The sequence below is a fragment of the Centropristis striata genome, chromosome 3 (genome assembly GCF_030273125.1).
Source record: "Centropristis striata isolate RG_2023a ecotype Rhode Island chromosome 3, C.striata_1.0, whole genome shotgun sequence".
NCBI classification, from domain to species: domain Eukaryota; kingdom Metazoa; phylum Chordata; class Actinopteri; order Perciformes; family Serranidae; genus Centropristis; species Centropristis striata.
Window position 1 is genome coordinate 35438688 of NC_081519.1, and position 16319 is coordinate 35455006.

The 16319-nt window shown below is 38.2% G+C and overlaps 1 protein-coding gene across 3 annotated transcripts in view; it reads right to left on the reverse strand.

Moving 5' to 3' along the window:
* Positions 1–1802: 1802 nt before the first annotated feature.
* nav1b (neuron navigator 1b) overlaps positions 1803–16319 on the reverse strand; it is a 90056-nt gene continuing 75539 nt past the window's right edge. For 2 of the 3 annotated variants that reach the window (XM_059328912.1, XM_059328914.1), the window contains 15 exons: positions 16198–16309; positions 15977–16098; positions 14279–14457; positions 13825–13981; positions 13003–13198; positions 11919–12019; positions 11731–11826; positions 11309–11477; positions 8530–8765; positions 8281–8435; positions 8123–8194; positions 7066–7262; positions 6811–6929; positions 6475–6672; positions 1803–5238 (listed from right to left, as the gene is read on the reverse strand). In XM_059328912.1, the coding sequence (XP_059184895.1) occupies positions 5155–5238; positions 6475–6672; positions 6811–6929; positions 7066–7262; positions 8123–8194; positions 8281–8435; positions 8530–8765; positions 11309–11477; positions 11731–11826; positions 11919–12019; positions 13003–13198; positions 13825–13981; positions 14279–14457; positions 15977–16098; positions 16198–16309 (2193 nt within the window). In that variant the 3' untranslated portion in view covers positions 1803–5154. The remainder of the gene's footprint in view (positions 5239–6474; positions 6673–6810; positions 6930–7065; positions 7263–8122; positions 8195–8280; positions 8436–8529; positions 8766–11308; positions 11478–11730; positions 11827–11918; positions 12020–13002; positions 13199–13824; positions 13982–14278; positions 14458–15976; positions 16099–16197; positions 16310–16319) is intronic. The other variant, XM_059328913.1, reaches the window with a different exon arrangement.

A 16319-nucleotide genomic window follows, 5' to 3' on the forward strand; every position in this document is an offset into this window, starting at 1 on the left:
CGGGGGTGACATGGTTATATAGGGCCGAGCAGGTCCAGGCACCGCCCCCAATGAACGACATGTAACGGATACTGAAGTGCAGGTCTGACTCAGACCTGCATGTCTGTTTGTCTCACTCATTAACTGCATCAGTAACTGAGCCACCACATTAACCTTAACCTACTTACATAAAATATGTCATACAAAACACACAAACAGACAAAACATGTGAGATATGAAACTTTACCAATTATAGCTATAGTTGGAATTTATGGTTATTATTTATGTGGTATGATGATTATGTTTATGATACTCAAATCACCTGATTAAAAATTAAATTAAATAAAATAGCATTACATTGTATATGATTATAACAGTGATTCTGCACTGTGCCACGGGTCTTTAAAAAGTTTTCAGATTAAATGTATGAATGATGATATAGCCTATAAATGAAAATTCTTATGGTCTACAAATGTAATTTCTTATTTCGATTCATGATTAGACTTTTATCAATCTCAATTTACTTACACAAACTATTTTTAGGCCTATTTTATTGACGTTCCAGGCTAGGGATATAATTGTTTTGTTTTTTTCCCCCAATAAAAAAAAGAAAAAAAAATCCAATTGTTCTAATAGACCATATGCGTTATGTGAGAATCATGTTTTTTGACTTTTCAAGCGCTTTCAACACCATCCAACCCAACATACTCAAAAATAATCTCACAGAGATGGGAGTGGACCTTTCCTTCATCTCCTGGATCACAGATTACATGACAGGAAGACCACAGTATGTCAGGTTGGGGAACTGTGTTTCTGGGACATTAATGAGCAGCACAGGGGCTCCACAAGGCACTGTACTGGCTCCATTCCTGTTCACACTGTACACAGCGGACTTCAAATACAACTCTGAGTCCTGCCACATCCAGAAGTACTCCGACGACACTGCTATTGTGGCGTGTATCAGGAATGGACAGGAATCTGAATATAGGGATCTGATAAAAGCTTTTAGTGACTGGAGTCACAAGAACTATCTCCTACTGAACACCTCAAAGACTAAGGAAATTATCATAGATTCCCACAGGTTCAAGCCCCCCCCTTCAGGCAGTGAATACCTGTGGGGTGGACATGGAGGTGGTGCCAAGTTATAAGCATCTAGGTGTTTACCTGGATAATAAGTTGGACTGGTCCCTAATCACAGACGCGCTTTACAAAAAGGGGCAGAGCCGCCTCTTTTTCTTAAGGAAGCTCAGACCTCTGGACATGTGTAGTAAAATGCTGCAGATGTTTTATCAGTCTGTGGTGGTAGTGTGTTGTTTTATGCTGCAGTCTGCTGGGGAGGCAGCATCAGACACAGAGATGCAAGGAGGTTGGACAGACTGGTCTAAAGAGCTGGCTCACACTGGAGGAGGTGGTGGAGAGATGCACTGTCAAGATGTTCAAGGCCATCCTGAAATACCCGGATCATCCGCTACACAAAACCTTTATGGACCAAAAAAACAGCAGTGGATGGCTCCGCTCTCTCTGTGTTGCAGGACGGAGAGATACAAAAGAGCCTTCGCTCCTACAGCCATCAGGCTGTCTCATTCTAACAGACTAACTGAATTTCCCCTCGGGGGTAAATAAAGTAATTTTGATTTGATTGATTTGATTTGATGAGCAGGTCTGCTGTATGTTCTCTGTCTCGTACGAAGTGCTTTGCTGAAAAAAAAAGATCTACCTTAAAACATTCATTATTACTTAAAGCAATTGCAATAAAATACATATAAACACTATATTTTACCAACTAACAGCACCGTCAACCAGACACACAAGAAGCAACAGAATAAATATAACATGTATTTTATTGATTCCAACAACCAGTGATAGGTGGATGAAAGCCTTCAGAAACATGCCTTATCCATTTACAGGATCCAACTCTGAACAAATATAACCTTTCTCTCAAGGATGATTTTTTTTTTAAATGTTTCCCCTCCTCAATGATTGTTGCCGCATCCAGAATGCCGACCCTATTTACAATCTTTACAATGATGCCCTGTACAAAATAGAGAAATTAAGTTTTACAAAGGATTCCTTAGAAAAAAAAGAAAAAAGAAATATCAAATATTTTGAGTATTAAAAAGGAAAACATTATCTAGAATGATTTTCCTAAACAATACATTAATGTTAACATTTTTTCTCATCACACAGCAAGTTTACATGCATTTACAACACTTAGAAACCCTTAACATTTGCACGTCAGTGACATTAGATACCGCATAACATTTTTTTAAATCTTAGTTTAGTCCACAACAAGCTTTGCAAAAATATGACTATTCAGCAACCTGTATTGGCCCAAATGATCAGATTCATCTCGTTATCTGGTTTGATTCTACATAAAATTAACAAACAGTGAAGTGCTGATTCTTGCCAACTATTTCAGGCTCATAATTAGATTTTTAAACCTTTTTTTTGTTTGTTTATCGTCATTGGACCACTTACAAATCCACTTATGATACTTTTGTTGCCATTCATAAGGACAAAACACATAAAACAGCTTCCAAACTGCTTAATTTTCTTAAACTATGAACCTATCTATGAACCCTGTTCTAAATGCAACTCCAAACAAGTCCTCCACTCTTTAAGGCTCAGTCCCACCTGCTACAAAAACAAGCTCCCATTTTTTGTCCCATGGTGCAATTTGGTCCAAATTAAGAACTCAAAGACAGACCAGATGAAAACACACTGCGTTCGCTTGTGAGGATCAGACATTTGCTGATTGCCAACACCAGTAGAAGTTGCTGCATAGTCGTGATACACTAATAAGCAAACACAAATCACAGCTACTACAGAGCAACAGGCACAACAACCAGTGAATGAGATGAGAAGCTCGAGCTGATGGCTTTTGTTTACCTGCAGAAACAGACCAGGGTTGGTAATACTGTCCGATATATTTACAATAATTGACATTATTCTCAATTGGCGAGAGAGTCACCGGATATTTGGCATCTTTTTTTGCTCTTTGACGTCTTTAATTCATTCATTTTTAATCATTTTTTATACAAGCGACCAATCAGAGCTGCGGACTAGCTTGAAGTTTTGTTCTCAGCCTTTATGCAAACTGTGCAATAACGAAGCAAAAAGCAGCTCAGATACAATTTATAACTTTCTAATCGAGCTGTCATAAAAGTGGTCTGACATTCATTTACAGGATTTATGTACATGTGAAGTTTAGTCTGAGCACCTAAACAATGACACGGTTTGGGATGAATTATTCCGACAACACTTGCACAACCACTTTGTCTGCCATTTACTCCATTCTTTACAAAAAAAATCGACATAAAAGTACCTTAAAAAGTGTTTAAATCTTTGCCGTGGGACGACGACTCTCCATAATCACTTTTGTTACCGTGTCGTGAACCCAAAGTGTTCTCGAATATAAATACCGTACGACATCAACATGGGCGTACACCGCACAATGTCTCACATGACTTCACTGTCTAATGTCTTCAACACTTCTTCAACAACACGTCCTAAAAAATATCAGAAATTATCTTCCAGATCTATTTCACATTACTTTTTAGCGTTGACAGTTCTACTGCATGACACAAAACTGTTTGCTAACCTACCCTGAAAGTCTACGTGATCTTTATTCAACACTAAAACAGCTCGGGACATTTTTTTAAAAAGCACCATATGTACCTAAATGATGAGAACAAGCAAGATTTTCTTAATTTCTCTTTATGAAGTGCATGTTGCAAATAAAAATGGGCATAGGTAGCTTTAAAGTCACTCTACTCAGACATTGGTAAAGTGTTTTGCAGTGGAGCTTTGTGATAAGGCCTTTAAAAGCACCTACTACATGATTTATACTGTTAAATTGTTGTTTTTATAAGTGTTTTTCTATACATTCATAGTTAAACTTAAACCACTAGCATGACAGTCAATATGCATGATTAAAGTACAGTATTTGGTTCAGTATATTAGATATTTGCACCAACTAATATAGATAAAATAACTGCGATGTAGCCTGATTGTATGTACATAATATATACAGAAACTACTCTACTACTGGGGGGGGAAAGATTTGAAACAAATGTACTCTTTCCTAGATGAATATTATAGAAAAAAATCTGAATTTGATTCAAATAGATTTAGCTCAATCTGTTTAATCAGAGGGTGTTTTGTTATGTTATATTCTCCCTGTGTAATAAGTATCTAATACCTGATATATATGGCAGCATTGGTGACACTTGTTTGACAATATAGCAGCTCCTAAAACTAAATTAAGTGCTTGGAAAACATATACTGTATACTGTGCAGCGACAAAGAGGTTTTGTTTCATGCAAAAGAGTATGACAGCAAGTTTAATTTTTCAACTTATAAGCCATAAAAATGATAAATAAGATGTAAAACATATACCGATAACTGTTCCTATAATATGTTATCATTTGATATTGTAAAAAAAAAAAAGAAGATTAATTGAAATAAATAATGTAGAAAGTTGAAGAAATAGCTGATTCCTGACTGTCTTAGCTGGGGTGATATTGAAGGAAAGCACCAGTAAACTCTGCTGAAGTTGAGGTGACACTGACGTCTTTGTTCTTAAGGCATTTTTCTTTGTTTCACCTGCTCAGGTTGTAAAGTTCAGGATTGCATATGTATAAGATTTGGCCGTCAAAGACTTATACAGTAGATATGTACCGAGGAACTTTGCAATAAATAGTAGCATTTTTTATGCTGTCATACTCTTTTTTCCAAAACGAGTCACCGTAATAATAGAGAATAGCTCCTGTTGACAAGCACTCCATGTCCCATGATGCACTTGAGCACGACACGGGATGGACTGCATGTGCTGTTGCAGAAATCACCTGAAGTCTAAGTGCTGAGAAGTGATCTATTAGCACCGGTCTAAAAGCACTAACGAGTGCTAGCGTGGTGGTAAAGGGATCTGAACTGAAGTGAAAGTTTTCCAGTCAAATATACAGGAACGTAATGGAATATAGCTTTTCATTCAATACTTGTGAACAGTCTGTTGAAAAATACTGGATGTAATGAAATGGTGTGTGTTATACCTTTAACCTACTTTAACTGTTTCTGAGGGATCATTTGTTTCCTGAATGTGCACTGCGTCATCACAGCAGACAGAAAAAAAAGCAGACAATTTGAAGTGCTAAGTGTGAAGTGTGAGCTTTGTGTTCAAAGTTTAGGCAGGCTGGGGTCTTCTTTGTCTGGAGATTCAATGTAATTGGCAGCCTCCTGAAGCTTCAAAAGCATTGCCATCTATAAACAGAGAAGAAAGAATCAAGAAATCAGCAAGACTAAAGCATCCATTTCAGTTTCAAGCATATAAAGGGGACACATGATGCTCATTTTAAGGGTCATAGTTGTATCTTGGATTTCTTCTTGAACATGTTTACATGCATTTAATGTTCAGAAACCCCCACCCTCACATTGACTGAAAATATGTTATGGCTGGGCGATATGGCCAAATCTATCCTGATATAGGTTATTTTATAGCTTGCAAATCTATTTATATCTTGTGATTTATCATAGTATATAGCAAAGTATATATATTTTTTTATTGTTGCTGAATAAACAAACGGTCTACATTAAATGGCCACATGGGAACAACAGTTTTTGTACAGTCTTGTGTGAATTAACTATTTGATGGATGAAAAGTGCTCATTTAATTTCTAATTTAATTAAGAACTTAAATGAAAAATGTGTAAAACAGTTTCAAGTGAGCTTAAAGAAAAATAACATCTACACGGCCGCCCATAAAGTTGGAATAATTGTGTTTTCAGATACAATCATCTGTTATTGTGGTCTTATTTTCATTGTGATATGTTTGGAAGATTAATAACATTTTGAGAAGATATACACTTTATCTGTCAAGAATAAATCACATTCATTCACACAATCACTGCAAGGAAAGAGGTAAAAAAATATTTGATTCCAACTTAATCGCTGACCATGTACATACACATAACAGATTTTTAGATTTTAGGTGAGTGTGGGCTTGTTATTATGGATTTAGACAAGGTAAATGTGTATCACAATATATTGATTTACATGATTTAATTTCAATATGTTTACATTGAAAGATGATAAATTATCAAATTGACTTCTTGCCCAGCCCTAATATACCTGTATTCACCCTGTCGGTCTCTCTAAACTCCTGAAAAAAGCCCAGTCTGCTCTGATCAGCTTGTGAGAAAAATATGGCTGGATAAGTTCTCAAGCAGTGGATGGAGTTACTCATATAGGAGGTGGCATTTTTTAATTGGCCTGCACATGACATAGCAAAGGGAACCAAATCTGAATGGCATGTTGAAACATGTTTTATACTCTAGGCAGCCAATAAAAACTGATTGTCTTATTTCATACTTTGCAGGTTGGTAGGAACTCCAGACACCCAAAGCTATGTGAACACGAGCTGGAATTTTTTTTTTCATAATATGTCTCCTTTAACAAAGCTTATAACTCTGACGTGACGATCTCAAAGTGCTCTGTTACCAGTGGATCAGATTCCATGGAGCTGGGTGGAGTCTCCTTGTGAGGCCTCTCCTCACAGAGCTGCCCGGGGCTGCTGGAGCCGATGCTGGGCGGAGGCAGGTGGAACAGCTTGGCCTGGTCCTGCTGGGCAGATGGCCAAGGCAGCGTGCCCCTCACCCACTCCACCGGGTCCTCCCATACCGCCTTCTGGCCGTGGACCTGAAGCGTCACAACATACCACAATGGTAAAATTAGAGTGCCACATTTCCTGTGAAAGGGGAAGCCACCAGCACTCTGAAGAAGAACTTAATGCAAGCTTGAAACCATTTTCTGAATTTGTTATCTGCGGTTTCTGACCTTGATGCCGTCCTTGGCCCCCTCCTGCAGATAAGGAATAATAGAGTGGTTCCACAGGTCAATGAACCACGATCGAAACTCATCCACCGTGACTGGACAGGACAGGAAAAAGCAAGGGCCTGAGGAGACACGGGAGGAGAAAGAAGAACACTGAGGAACACATTTTTACTTTATTCACATGAATAAAGTTCTCAAAATTCCCTCCAAAATAAAAAAAGCTGTTTCTTCTCTGTCCTTTTAGAGTATGTTTCATACCGATGAGAAAGTCTGACGTGCTGTGCTTCTCCAGGAAGGCGTGCAGATGATACCACAGTTTGGGCACCCAGTCCAAAACCCTGATCAGGTCCTCATTGGTCAGGCTCCTCTCATCCTCCGACTCCATCAGCTTCCTGTGCAAGTAGCGCACCAGGAAGCCGTTGGCTGGCTCCACATTGTTGGAGAAGGTCACCATCCTGAGATGATGAAGAGGCATGTGCAAAAAGAAAATTTAATTTTAAAATACATAGTTTACGGTTTAAGTTATTGGTTTTCAATTGGATTGAAATCTACAAATGGTTCTTCCTATATTTTTGACTGAGGTACCCAATTAAACCACCAATATCAGAAATAGAAAATTCATAAACAAGTTCTGATTTTAGTCTTTTTAGTTCAAATTCACATGGCTATTTCCTCTTTCTTCATCAATGTGACAGTATCATTCTGTTATTGCAAAATCTGTCAGAAGCAGTTTGACAGTATATAATTTGTAGACACCTTGTCCATGAACCTTGTTTTTGATGTGGGGTTTTTGTTTTGGTGTTTTGGTGTGGAATAGAGGATGTTTTTATTTATTTTTGTATACCTCTTTCAGTAGTGGGTTAACATGTTGCATGAATAGCCATCATTTTTATAATGAAAAACCTATTTATGTGTTTAAATATTTATTGCCTCATTTATTTATTTCAAGATTCATTTTAAAGCCATATGTATTTATTTCATAGGCATATACATTGAATTATTTGTTTCATTTTACCTTGAATGGCATTCCATAGTTTGTCAACTTCAGACTAAAAACATTAAAAGTAAGTGATGACTGTCACTTACAGAGAAGTGAAATCAAACTGTATTAAATCAGACTGTATCAGATCTCATATAAACACATTAACTCCCAGCTTACTATTGACCTGCTTCAAGAAATGTTTTATTTTATTGACTTGTTTACTCCCCAGGGAGCTTCAAGTCTAACTTCAAGTGTAATTTAGAGAAATTCAACCACCACAAGACAATACTGCAGGAGGAAGGAAAGACTTCCACACCCGTTCCTTTCACCAACCTGAAGCTGAGATGGAGGCCGTGGTTCGCGATCATCTTCACTGGCTGATTGCTTGTTCCAATAATGTAAGGACTAAAAGACAGGGACAGTATTAGTTACAATAAATTATCCCATAAAAACTCTGACAGCTACTTTCTGTCTGTGCATGTGGAGCGTACCATTTGTGATATTTGCAGGTGAGAGCGCCATTAACAAGTTCGCTAATGGAAGCAGGCCCATGAATGTCATCCAGAATAACGACCAGCGGTATTTCTGACGTGCTGGTTTCCCGATCGATTTGATTGGCCAGGTTGGAAAGATAAAGCTGCAGATCCTGGAGGTGAAAAAGAGAGAGCGAAACAGTGATGAAAGGCAGCCGACAATAATCTGGTGTTTACAGAATCATATGCAACATCACTTTCTGTCACCTTGCAGGACTGGCGGTGCATGTTGAAAGTGACCACGATGCCTTCTGTGACTTCGCGGGCGCTGCGGTCCACCAGGTACTCAGCCAGCCGGGAAGCGAGGTAGCTTTTACCCGTCCCGCTCGGCCCAGACAGGATGAGGCGGCGGTGTTTGAGCAGCAGACTGATGTAGTGTTGCATCATGGGTTTGGGAATGAGAGTCTCAAATACCAAGCTGTCCACACACTTCTCCTTCAAACCTGAACATGGTGAGAAAAAGATAAAAATGGGCTGTGTAATTAGCAATAAACCTGATGACTATCTGCTATTTACCCAGCAGGAATTAGAACGGGTGATAAACTGTTTGATACTTGATATTTAAGTGCTTGTTACAATTTCTGTTAATATCCAAAACAAATAGAATATACGAACAGGAAGAGCTTAGGTAAGAAAATATTGTGATTCACAAGCAACATGGAGTTCAAACATTTTGCTCTAAAAATAACTTTGCATCAAGTGTAGGGAGTCTGTGCAACCCCCACCAGCCTGCAGGAGTCTAATGTTCCGCCTTAGCATCTATGGGGCCCGCGTGTCTGAGGCTGGGCGACCAGCTGGGCCTGGCTGCACAGAGATCATGTTACCCAGAGCCCTGTCTGGGCTGCCGCTGATTTCCCAGCTCTCCCAGCACTTCGCTTCTTGCATTCCTGCATGCAAGAGGTGCGGAGGAGTCGACTATCAGGCCAGAAGCTCGACCCTCCTCAGTGGTCACGGCTCTGGCTTGGAGTCACTGATGGGCCCCACATATGTGCATCTCCCAAACCAAAACACTGCTGATATAGGACTATAATGTAGACAAGTCACGTAAATCTGTAGTAATTGTGGCAATTTTAAGTTTGTATGCATAATTTGACCATGTAAATCTAGAACTGTGGTTATTTACAGAGAAAGAAATCATAATAGAGGGCATTAAATACATTAAACCTTTGGACTGGAGGAAGAATAAAGAAATGGAAGATTTTTGGATCCAACGACTGGATGCATTAAAGTATCCTGGTCTCAATGTGGGTGGACTTCACGTTTTCTGTAATTCTTTTTCCTTGTAAAGGCTTACCAGTTTACTCACAGCATATGTTGAAACCTATAAATGAAATGACAAGTTTCCCCCCCCCATTTATTTGACTGTCATATTATTTTTTGGGTCATGTGACTTCCTCTTATCTGAATGTCTAAAGCGATGACTGAGACATTTTGGCATTTCTAATGGTTCAGCCACTAAAATAAAGGCTTTTTATTATTTTTATTGTTACATCTGTCTTCTATTTTGCAGTGCCTGGGTTTCCTTCCTGTTTATCCTGAAGCAAAACACAATGTTGCTGAACCGATGAGTTCATCTGCTGCCACGGGGTCATTTGAGTTTCTGTTTTGGTCCCTAACGAGGACAGATTACAGCTCAACGTAACTGAATGCATGTTGGACGTAAAGAAAAGTTGTAAATCAAAATAAGAAACGGTAGATCAAATAGCAATAAAGGCAGATGAGCCAAATTTAGTTCGATAAACAGACAGACATGAGGATTTGCACTTAGTGGGGAGTTGGATAAACTCCTCATAGAAACACTTCACAACATAGCGAAAGCAAATGATCTGACAAGCCTGATTAAGTATATCTCGGTGTGTGTGAACGCAGCTTTCACTTATAAGATTTGGTTTCAGAAATAAAAAGATCACTTTGAAATGGGAGCTGACATAATCTACTGCAGGATAAAAACATTTGAGTACAGTTGCATAAGGAAGTTTATCTCATGATTCCAAATACTGATTGACTTGTGGTTAAAAAAAAAACATTTATAGTTTTGTGAAGATTTAACATAATACCGGTAATGCCTTTGAGCTTACACTGTAGTGAGAACTGAATCAATGCTTTCTGACACTGGAAATTGTTTTTCTGTGACAATGCTTAAGTCAGATTTGTGTTTAAAGGGATATTTTGATTTTTTTGAAGCAAGTTTGTATAACATTTTGCAGCTGCCCTGTTCACAGCAGTATTGCTTAACTTCCTGCCTGTTTCTCCAAACTGGCGGCATGCAAACCGCCATCTACTGCAGGTAATACACTGAGTACATGGTACTTATCCATCAAGTACCTCATGCAAAATCACTCCAAAAACATTTCAAACTATCCCTTTTATCCCTAGATGTAAGGGGACAAATCTGTATAAAGTTGATGTCCAATGTTCAATCAATCAATCAATCAATCAGACTTTATTTGTATAGCACTTTTCATACAAGCGAGATGCAACACAAAGCGCTTTACATAAAAAAGAAAGGAGAAAATAAAATAATGATAATAAAAAGATAACAAAACATAGAAACAAACACCCTCCGCCCATCCCCATCCTATTAAAAACAAAGCACAAACTGAGGAACTGAGGAAGCGCCATCTCAACATGGAGCAGTGAGGAAACACTGGAGGCAGGTTAGAAATAAATTAGATATACGGTAAGGTAAGAAGATAAAAAGATATATATAATAATAATGAAAAAATAAAAAAGTAAAAGTCAATAATGACAATGGAAAGTATATATATATATATATATATATATATATATATATATATATATACACACACATACATATACATATATATATATATATATATCCATTCATATATACATACATACATACATACACATATATACATATATATATATATACATAAAATATAATAAAATAAAATAAAAATAAAATAAATATAATAAAATGTTACACCTTCAATGATCTTATATGTCAGAATTCTCCACTGACCTTTCAGGGCCACTGTGATGCTACTGGGGCCTCGGGACATGCAGCGAGAGGGCTGTGTCTCTGGAGCTTCTCCTCCCAGAACTCTCTTAATGTGGCCCATGCTGTAGCTGTAGATGGAGTCTGTGGACAGGCCCAGGCTAGAAGTGGGGTCCACCTTGGCAATGTACACCTGCAATTAGATGAACAGAATAATAGAACTGAGTTAATAAGTCAAGGGACAGTGCCCCTTGTGATGTTTAAGAGCTCGGTACTTTTTCATAAATCAAGAACGTGATTCCATATGCTATTTCTGAATCTGGAACTCTTTGAAGTAAGCACGTGCTAAATTTAAGGTGACAGCTGAATCATGCTTGATGGAAACTGTACATTCAGTCCTTGAACAGGGTCACAATGGACAAAGTCATCAGAGGAAGGAGACTCGCCTTGAAAGCCTGGCTGACAGCTGAATCCAGCATGGGCCAGTCCATCCTGCCATTCACCCGGACAGTGCCGACGAAGAAATCCTGCTGTTTAACTTCCTGTTGATAATACAACAACAAACAGGTTATACAGAGATTCAACTCCGTGGTTATTAGCCTGAAGAGGGAATGATGACAAGCAACATACTTACATCTTTGAATACGTGTAAATCTGCAACACAGATCACTACCCTAACGCGGTGATCATCCCTCTGTGAGGAAAGACTGAGAGAATCTGCAGAGTAGACATCTGCTGAGGAATAAAGAGAACAGAAACAGAAACAAAGGGGTTTTGTTTTTGGTCAATCAGCACTGTGTAAAGTACAGAATGCTGATTAAAAGCCATTGTGTAATGGTTTGATGTGCAAAATAAGTTGGGAAGGTTTAAAAAAACAACACAAATGTGTTACCAAAGAAATCTGATTTACAGAATAAAAGCCTGGGATTTTATCCATTACTCAAAAACAGTATATAGAGGGGCCAGAACCTTGACTCTCCTCACTGATCACAACTCTGGTTTAGCTTCACTAACGGGCTCAACACGTGCAAAACATTGTCATTATAGAAATAAAAAGTATGCAAGTCACATAAATGTACGAGTGTTGACAGTGTAAGGCTTGCATGCATTTGATTAAAATAATCTAGAACTGTTGCCATTTCCAGAAAAGGAGAGCTTGATGTTGTTGAACTGATGAGTTCATCTGCTGCCATGGGGGCATCTGAGTTTATGTTTTGGTTGATGATGAGGACAGCTCACAGGTCAATGTAACTAAATGCACGTTCGACGTAAAGAAGAGTTGCGAAACACAAAAAGCAAAACTGGATCACAGCAATAGAGACAGACAGACAGACGGGTCCAAATTTAGTCTGATAAACAGACAGACATGAGGATTTGCACTCAGTCAAGATTTGGATAAATAAGACTGTTAAACTCCTCAGATAAACACTTCACGACAGAGACGAAACCTGATTAAGCACCCCTAAATGTGTGTGGACGCAGCTTTCAATCAAAAGATTTGTGGTTCCTGAATTTCTGATCACATTAGAAATGGAAGCTGGACAGATCCCAACACGTTCTACAGCAAATAAACAACATTTGAGTGTAATTTTATCCTGTCAGAGTATTAAAATGATAAATGTGTTTCAAGCAATGCACTCCAATCATTTCAGTTGTCAATTAACACTGTAGGTTCAGGAACAGCTAATGCAGTGGTGACAGCAGAGAATAAACTGTACCTGAGCCCCCCTCACTCAGCCCCCTGCTGTAGCTTTTAGGCATGTGCACGGCTAGGGACTGTCGAGGTGATGAGCTTCCCAGAGCAGTGAGACCTGAGGACTGGGAGACGGAGCTGGTAGGTCCAGGAGAAGGACAGGGGGACAGACCGCCTGTCTTCAGATTGTCGTTCTCAGCCTTCAGGTTCTCCACTGTCGACTAAAGACAAAATCACAAGTGTTACAGTCTTTTTATAGATCACAGTAGTACAATTGCAGTGGTGACTTTTTCTGAGTGCATGTTAACAGATTTCTAATACTGAAGGAAATATTGTTAGAATAATTAAGGTTAAACACATAGCACTGAATAACCTTTCACATGCAATATGATGATGATGTCTTTTGAGGCTAAACATTTATATTTTGTGCATTAATTACATTTATAGTCGTATAATAATTACATGTATTCTTGTCCAATAATTACATTTATTATAGTAAAAAAATTCTATTTATTCTAGTGCAGTAATACAATTTATTCTTGTGCAATAATTACATTTATTCCATTGCAGTAATTGCAATAATACTAGTGCAATTATTATATTTGTTGCAGTTTATTACATTTATTGTGGTGCAATAAATACTCTCATTCAAGTGCAAATTCATGTTTTCCTAATCTATTTTACTTGACCTTTTTTTTTTACTTTGACCTTCTCCAAATATCTTTACACAGTGCGGAGGATTAAAAGTTAACTGCAGAGACTCTTAAACCAAGTTTATAGCAAGGACATTTCTTGGAAGTAAAAAAAATAAATATCTTCAAATATCAAAAGAACATATCACACATACCATCATGTTGTTCATGGCGTCCTGCAGCTGCTCCAGCTGATGGGCAGAGCTTAGAGCCTCCAGGCGGATGTCTGTCAGTTTGCGCTCCTTCTCCCACAGCTCTGAACGCAGTTCTGTTACAACCTTATCATCCTCGACCTCACCTTCTTCACAGAGCCTGGAGATATTCAGTTCAAATAAGACAACTTCAGAGATGTGTGAAGGTAGCAGGGATCATCAGACTGACAGCTAGAAACATTAAGGTCCACAGCTATATTAGAACTACTACTTTATTTTCTTTAAATACACAAAGATAGAGTTACAAATGTATGCAGCCAGCATGGAGTGTTGTTATAATTTACTGTCTATCTAAATCAGGTTTTGACTATGAAATCTTTTAACATGATTAAAAACATTTACTGCTGTGATTTACTGTACTGTCTACTTAAAAAGCTGATTGTATGGAGAGGCTTACCCTGACGATAATGCAGAGGCTGAGGTTTTCAATGATGATGGAGCACTGTCTCCAATATGGTGGACCTTGGGGGAAGAAGGTGCAGAGGATTCTGGGGTGGAAATTTCCTCGATGTCAGCATACGGTCCTGATGGCTTGGAGCCCTTCTTACTGAAGGCCTTGTTAAAGGAGCTGCGTAACTGCACAGAGTAGAAAAATGAGACTGAAATGAATAACGTGTCAAAAAACGACACAAGAGTAGAATACAGTTAACACGTAATTCTTGATAGTACTGGTGTTGAGCTGCTCCCATTAGATACACCATGTTTGACAATGAGAGTTGTCAGCCCCACTTGTTTCCTGTTAACCTTCTAGTGCACTCTGTTTTTTTAGTCTTAATTTATTTAGACACCTAATTTAACCAACATATTCCCTTTTATTGGAATTTTCACCTGCTGGCATATTCAAACAAAAAAGCTTCAGACAGAAGAACTGTGAGGCCAAAACACATGTATGAGGCTTTATTTGAAAAGAAACATCTATATATATTTAGTATACAGTTTAAAGTTGTTGCTGGTGGGCTTTAAAAGGTTAACATGTCCAACCCTAACTTCGCGATATGCAAAATTTGCAGGAATTCAAATGGATAAAACAAAACACATCAGTCGATGATGCACATTGCACAAAAAACTTGAGATGTGTGAATGTAATGAGATCATCTACAAAATAGTTCCTGAAAATCAATTTTCCATGTAAAGTTTATACAACAGTATTACTTATCTTCACTGAAGCATTTGATGCCTACAGTGAAACAGTGCTGGCTAATGCCATACAGATTACATCAGCAATAAAACCATGTTTCTGTAATTTAATTTTACAGTTTAATAAAATCCAAACAAGACAAAAGTGATTCTGTAAATAAAGTTTGTAAAGACACAGACAACAGAATGTTTCCAAATATTTAACAAGTACAACTGGTAACGTGCATGCAGGCTAGAGAAGGGGAGTGGGGGGTTATTAGGGTTTATTTATTGTAGCAACAACACTCACCTCAAAGACCTAAAATAAAAAGCAGGGCAGCATGAGGGAGAGACCAGAGTCATACTTATTAACAGATTTGGAACAAGATAGGACAAGAATGACGCACACACATGCAGGAAAACAAACCAGAGCAGCAGCTGACTGGCTTTTGTTTTTTTCAGATCAAATACAACATAATAAAAAGAACTCACCTACACACCAAGCCAATATATTATATTTATACTTTTAGTACACATGTTTATAATTCGTCATCATATATGATTTATTTTCATTTTTATTCTTATATTTATTCTTTGTTTTACACAAGCCTTTATAGCATCCTGCATTTTACTCCAGTATGAGCTTGTGACAAAAAATATATAAATAAAATCTACATTTTATAACCTTGGGCTAATCAAGACTACTAACCACTAAATCTGCTCAAAGTATGATAAATTTGGCATTGATGACATCAACAATTACACGTCCAGACAAGCTGAACTTTTAAATTCAATACTAAAAATGGTTTGGTTGCTTCCATCCTTTTCTCTAATGATCTGAAGAAAACATCGGAGTCATAAACCACCAGGAAATAAATCTGAATTTATTTGGGGGAGCGTCAGCATCTCAGGACACCTGAAGATGAAACTCTGATAGCAGAACAGTATTTCTAATCAGTGCAACCTCTAGATTTCTCACCCAGCTCTTCTTCTTCTTCTTCTTGGCCTCCTGCTCTTTAAGACTACTCATGCTGGAGTGGCTGGCGGTGCTGGCGAGGCTAGAGATGCTTTCTGAGGAGTTCTGGCGATTGATCAGTGGCTCTGAACACCAGGAGAAAAGAGAGTATATTGAATATTTGGAGGGAAGCTTTAGACATTCAAACATTATCTCTGCTTGTGTTTCCCCAACACATTCTGTACCTTTAGGTTCCATGTCCTGGCTACTGAGAGCTCCGTGAATGATTTCTTGAGCTTCTGTGTTTTTGGCCCTCAGAACGTCGATGGTATCCTTCAGCTCATTGAGCTCAGAGTCCTGAAGAGAG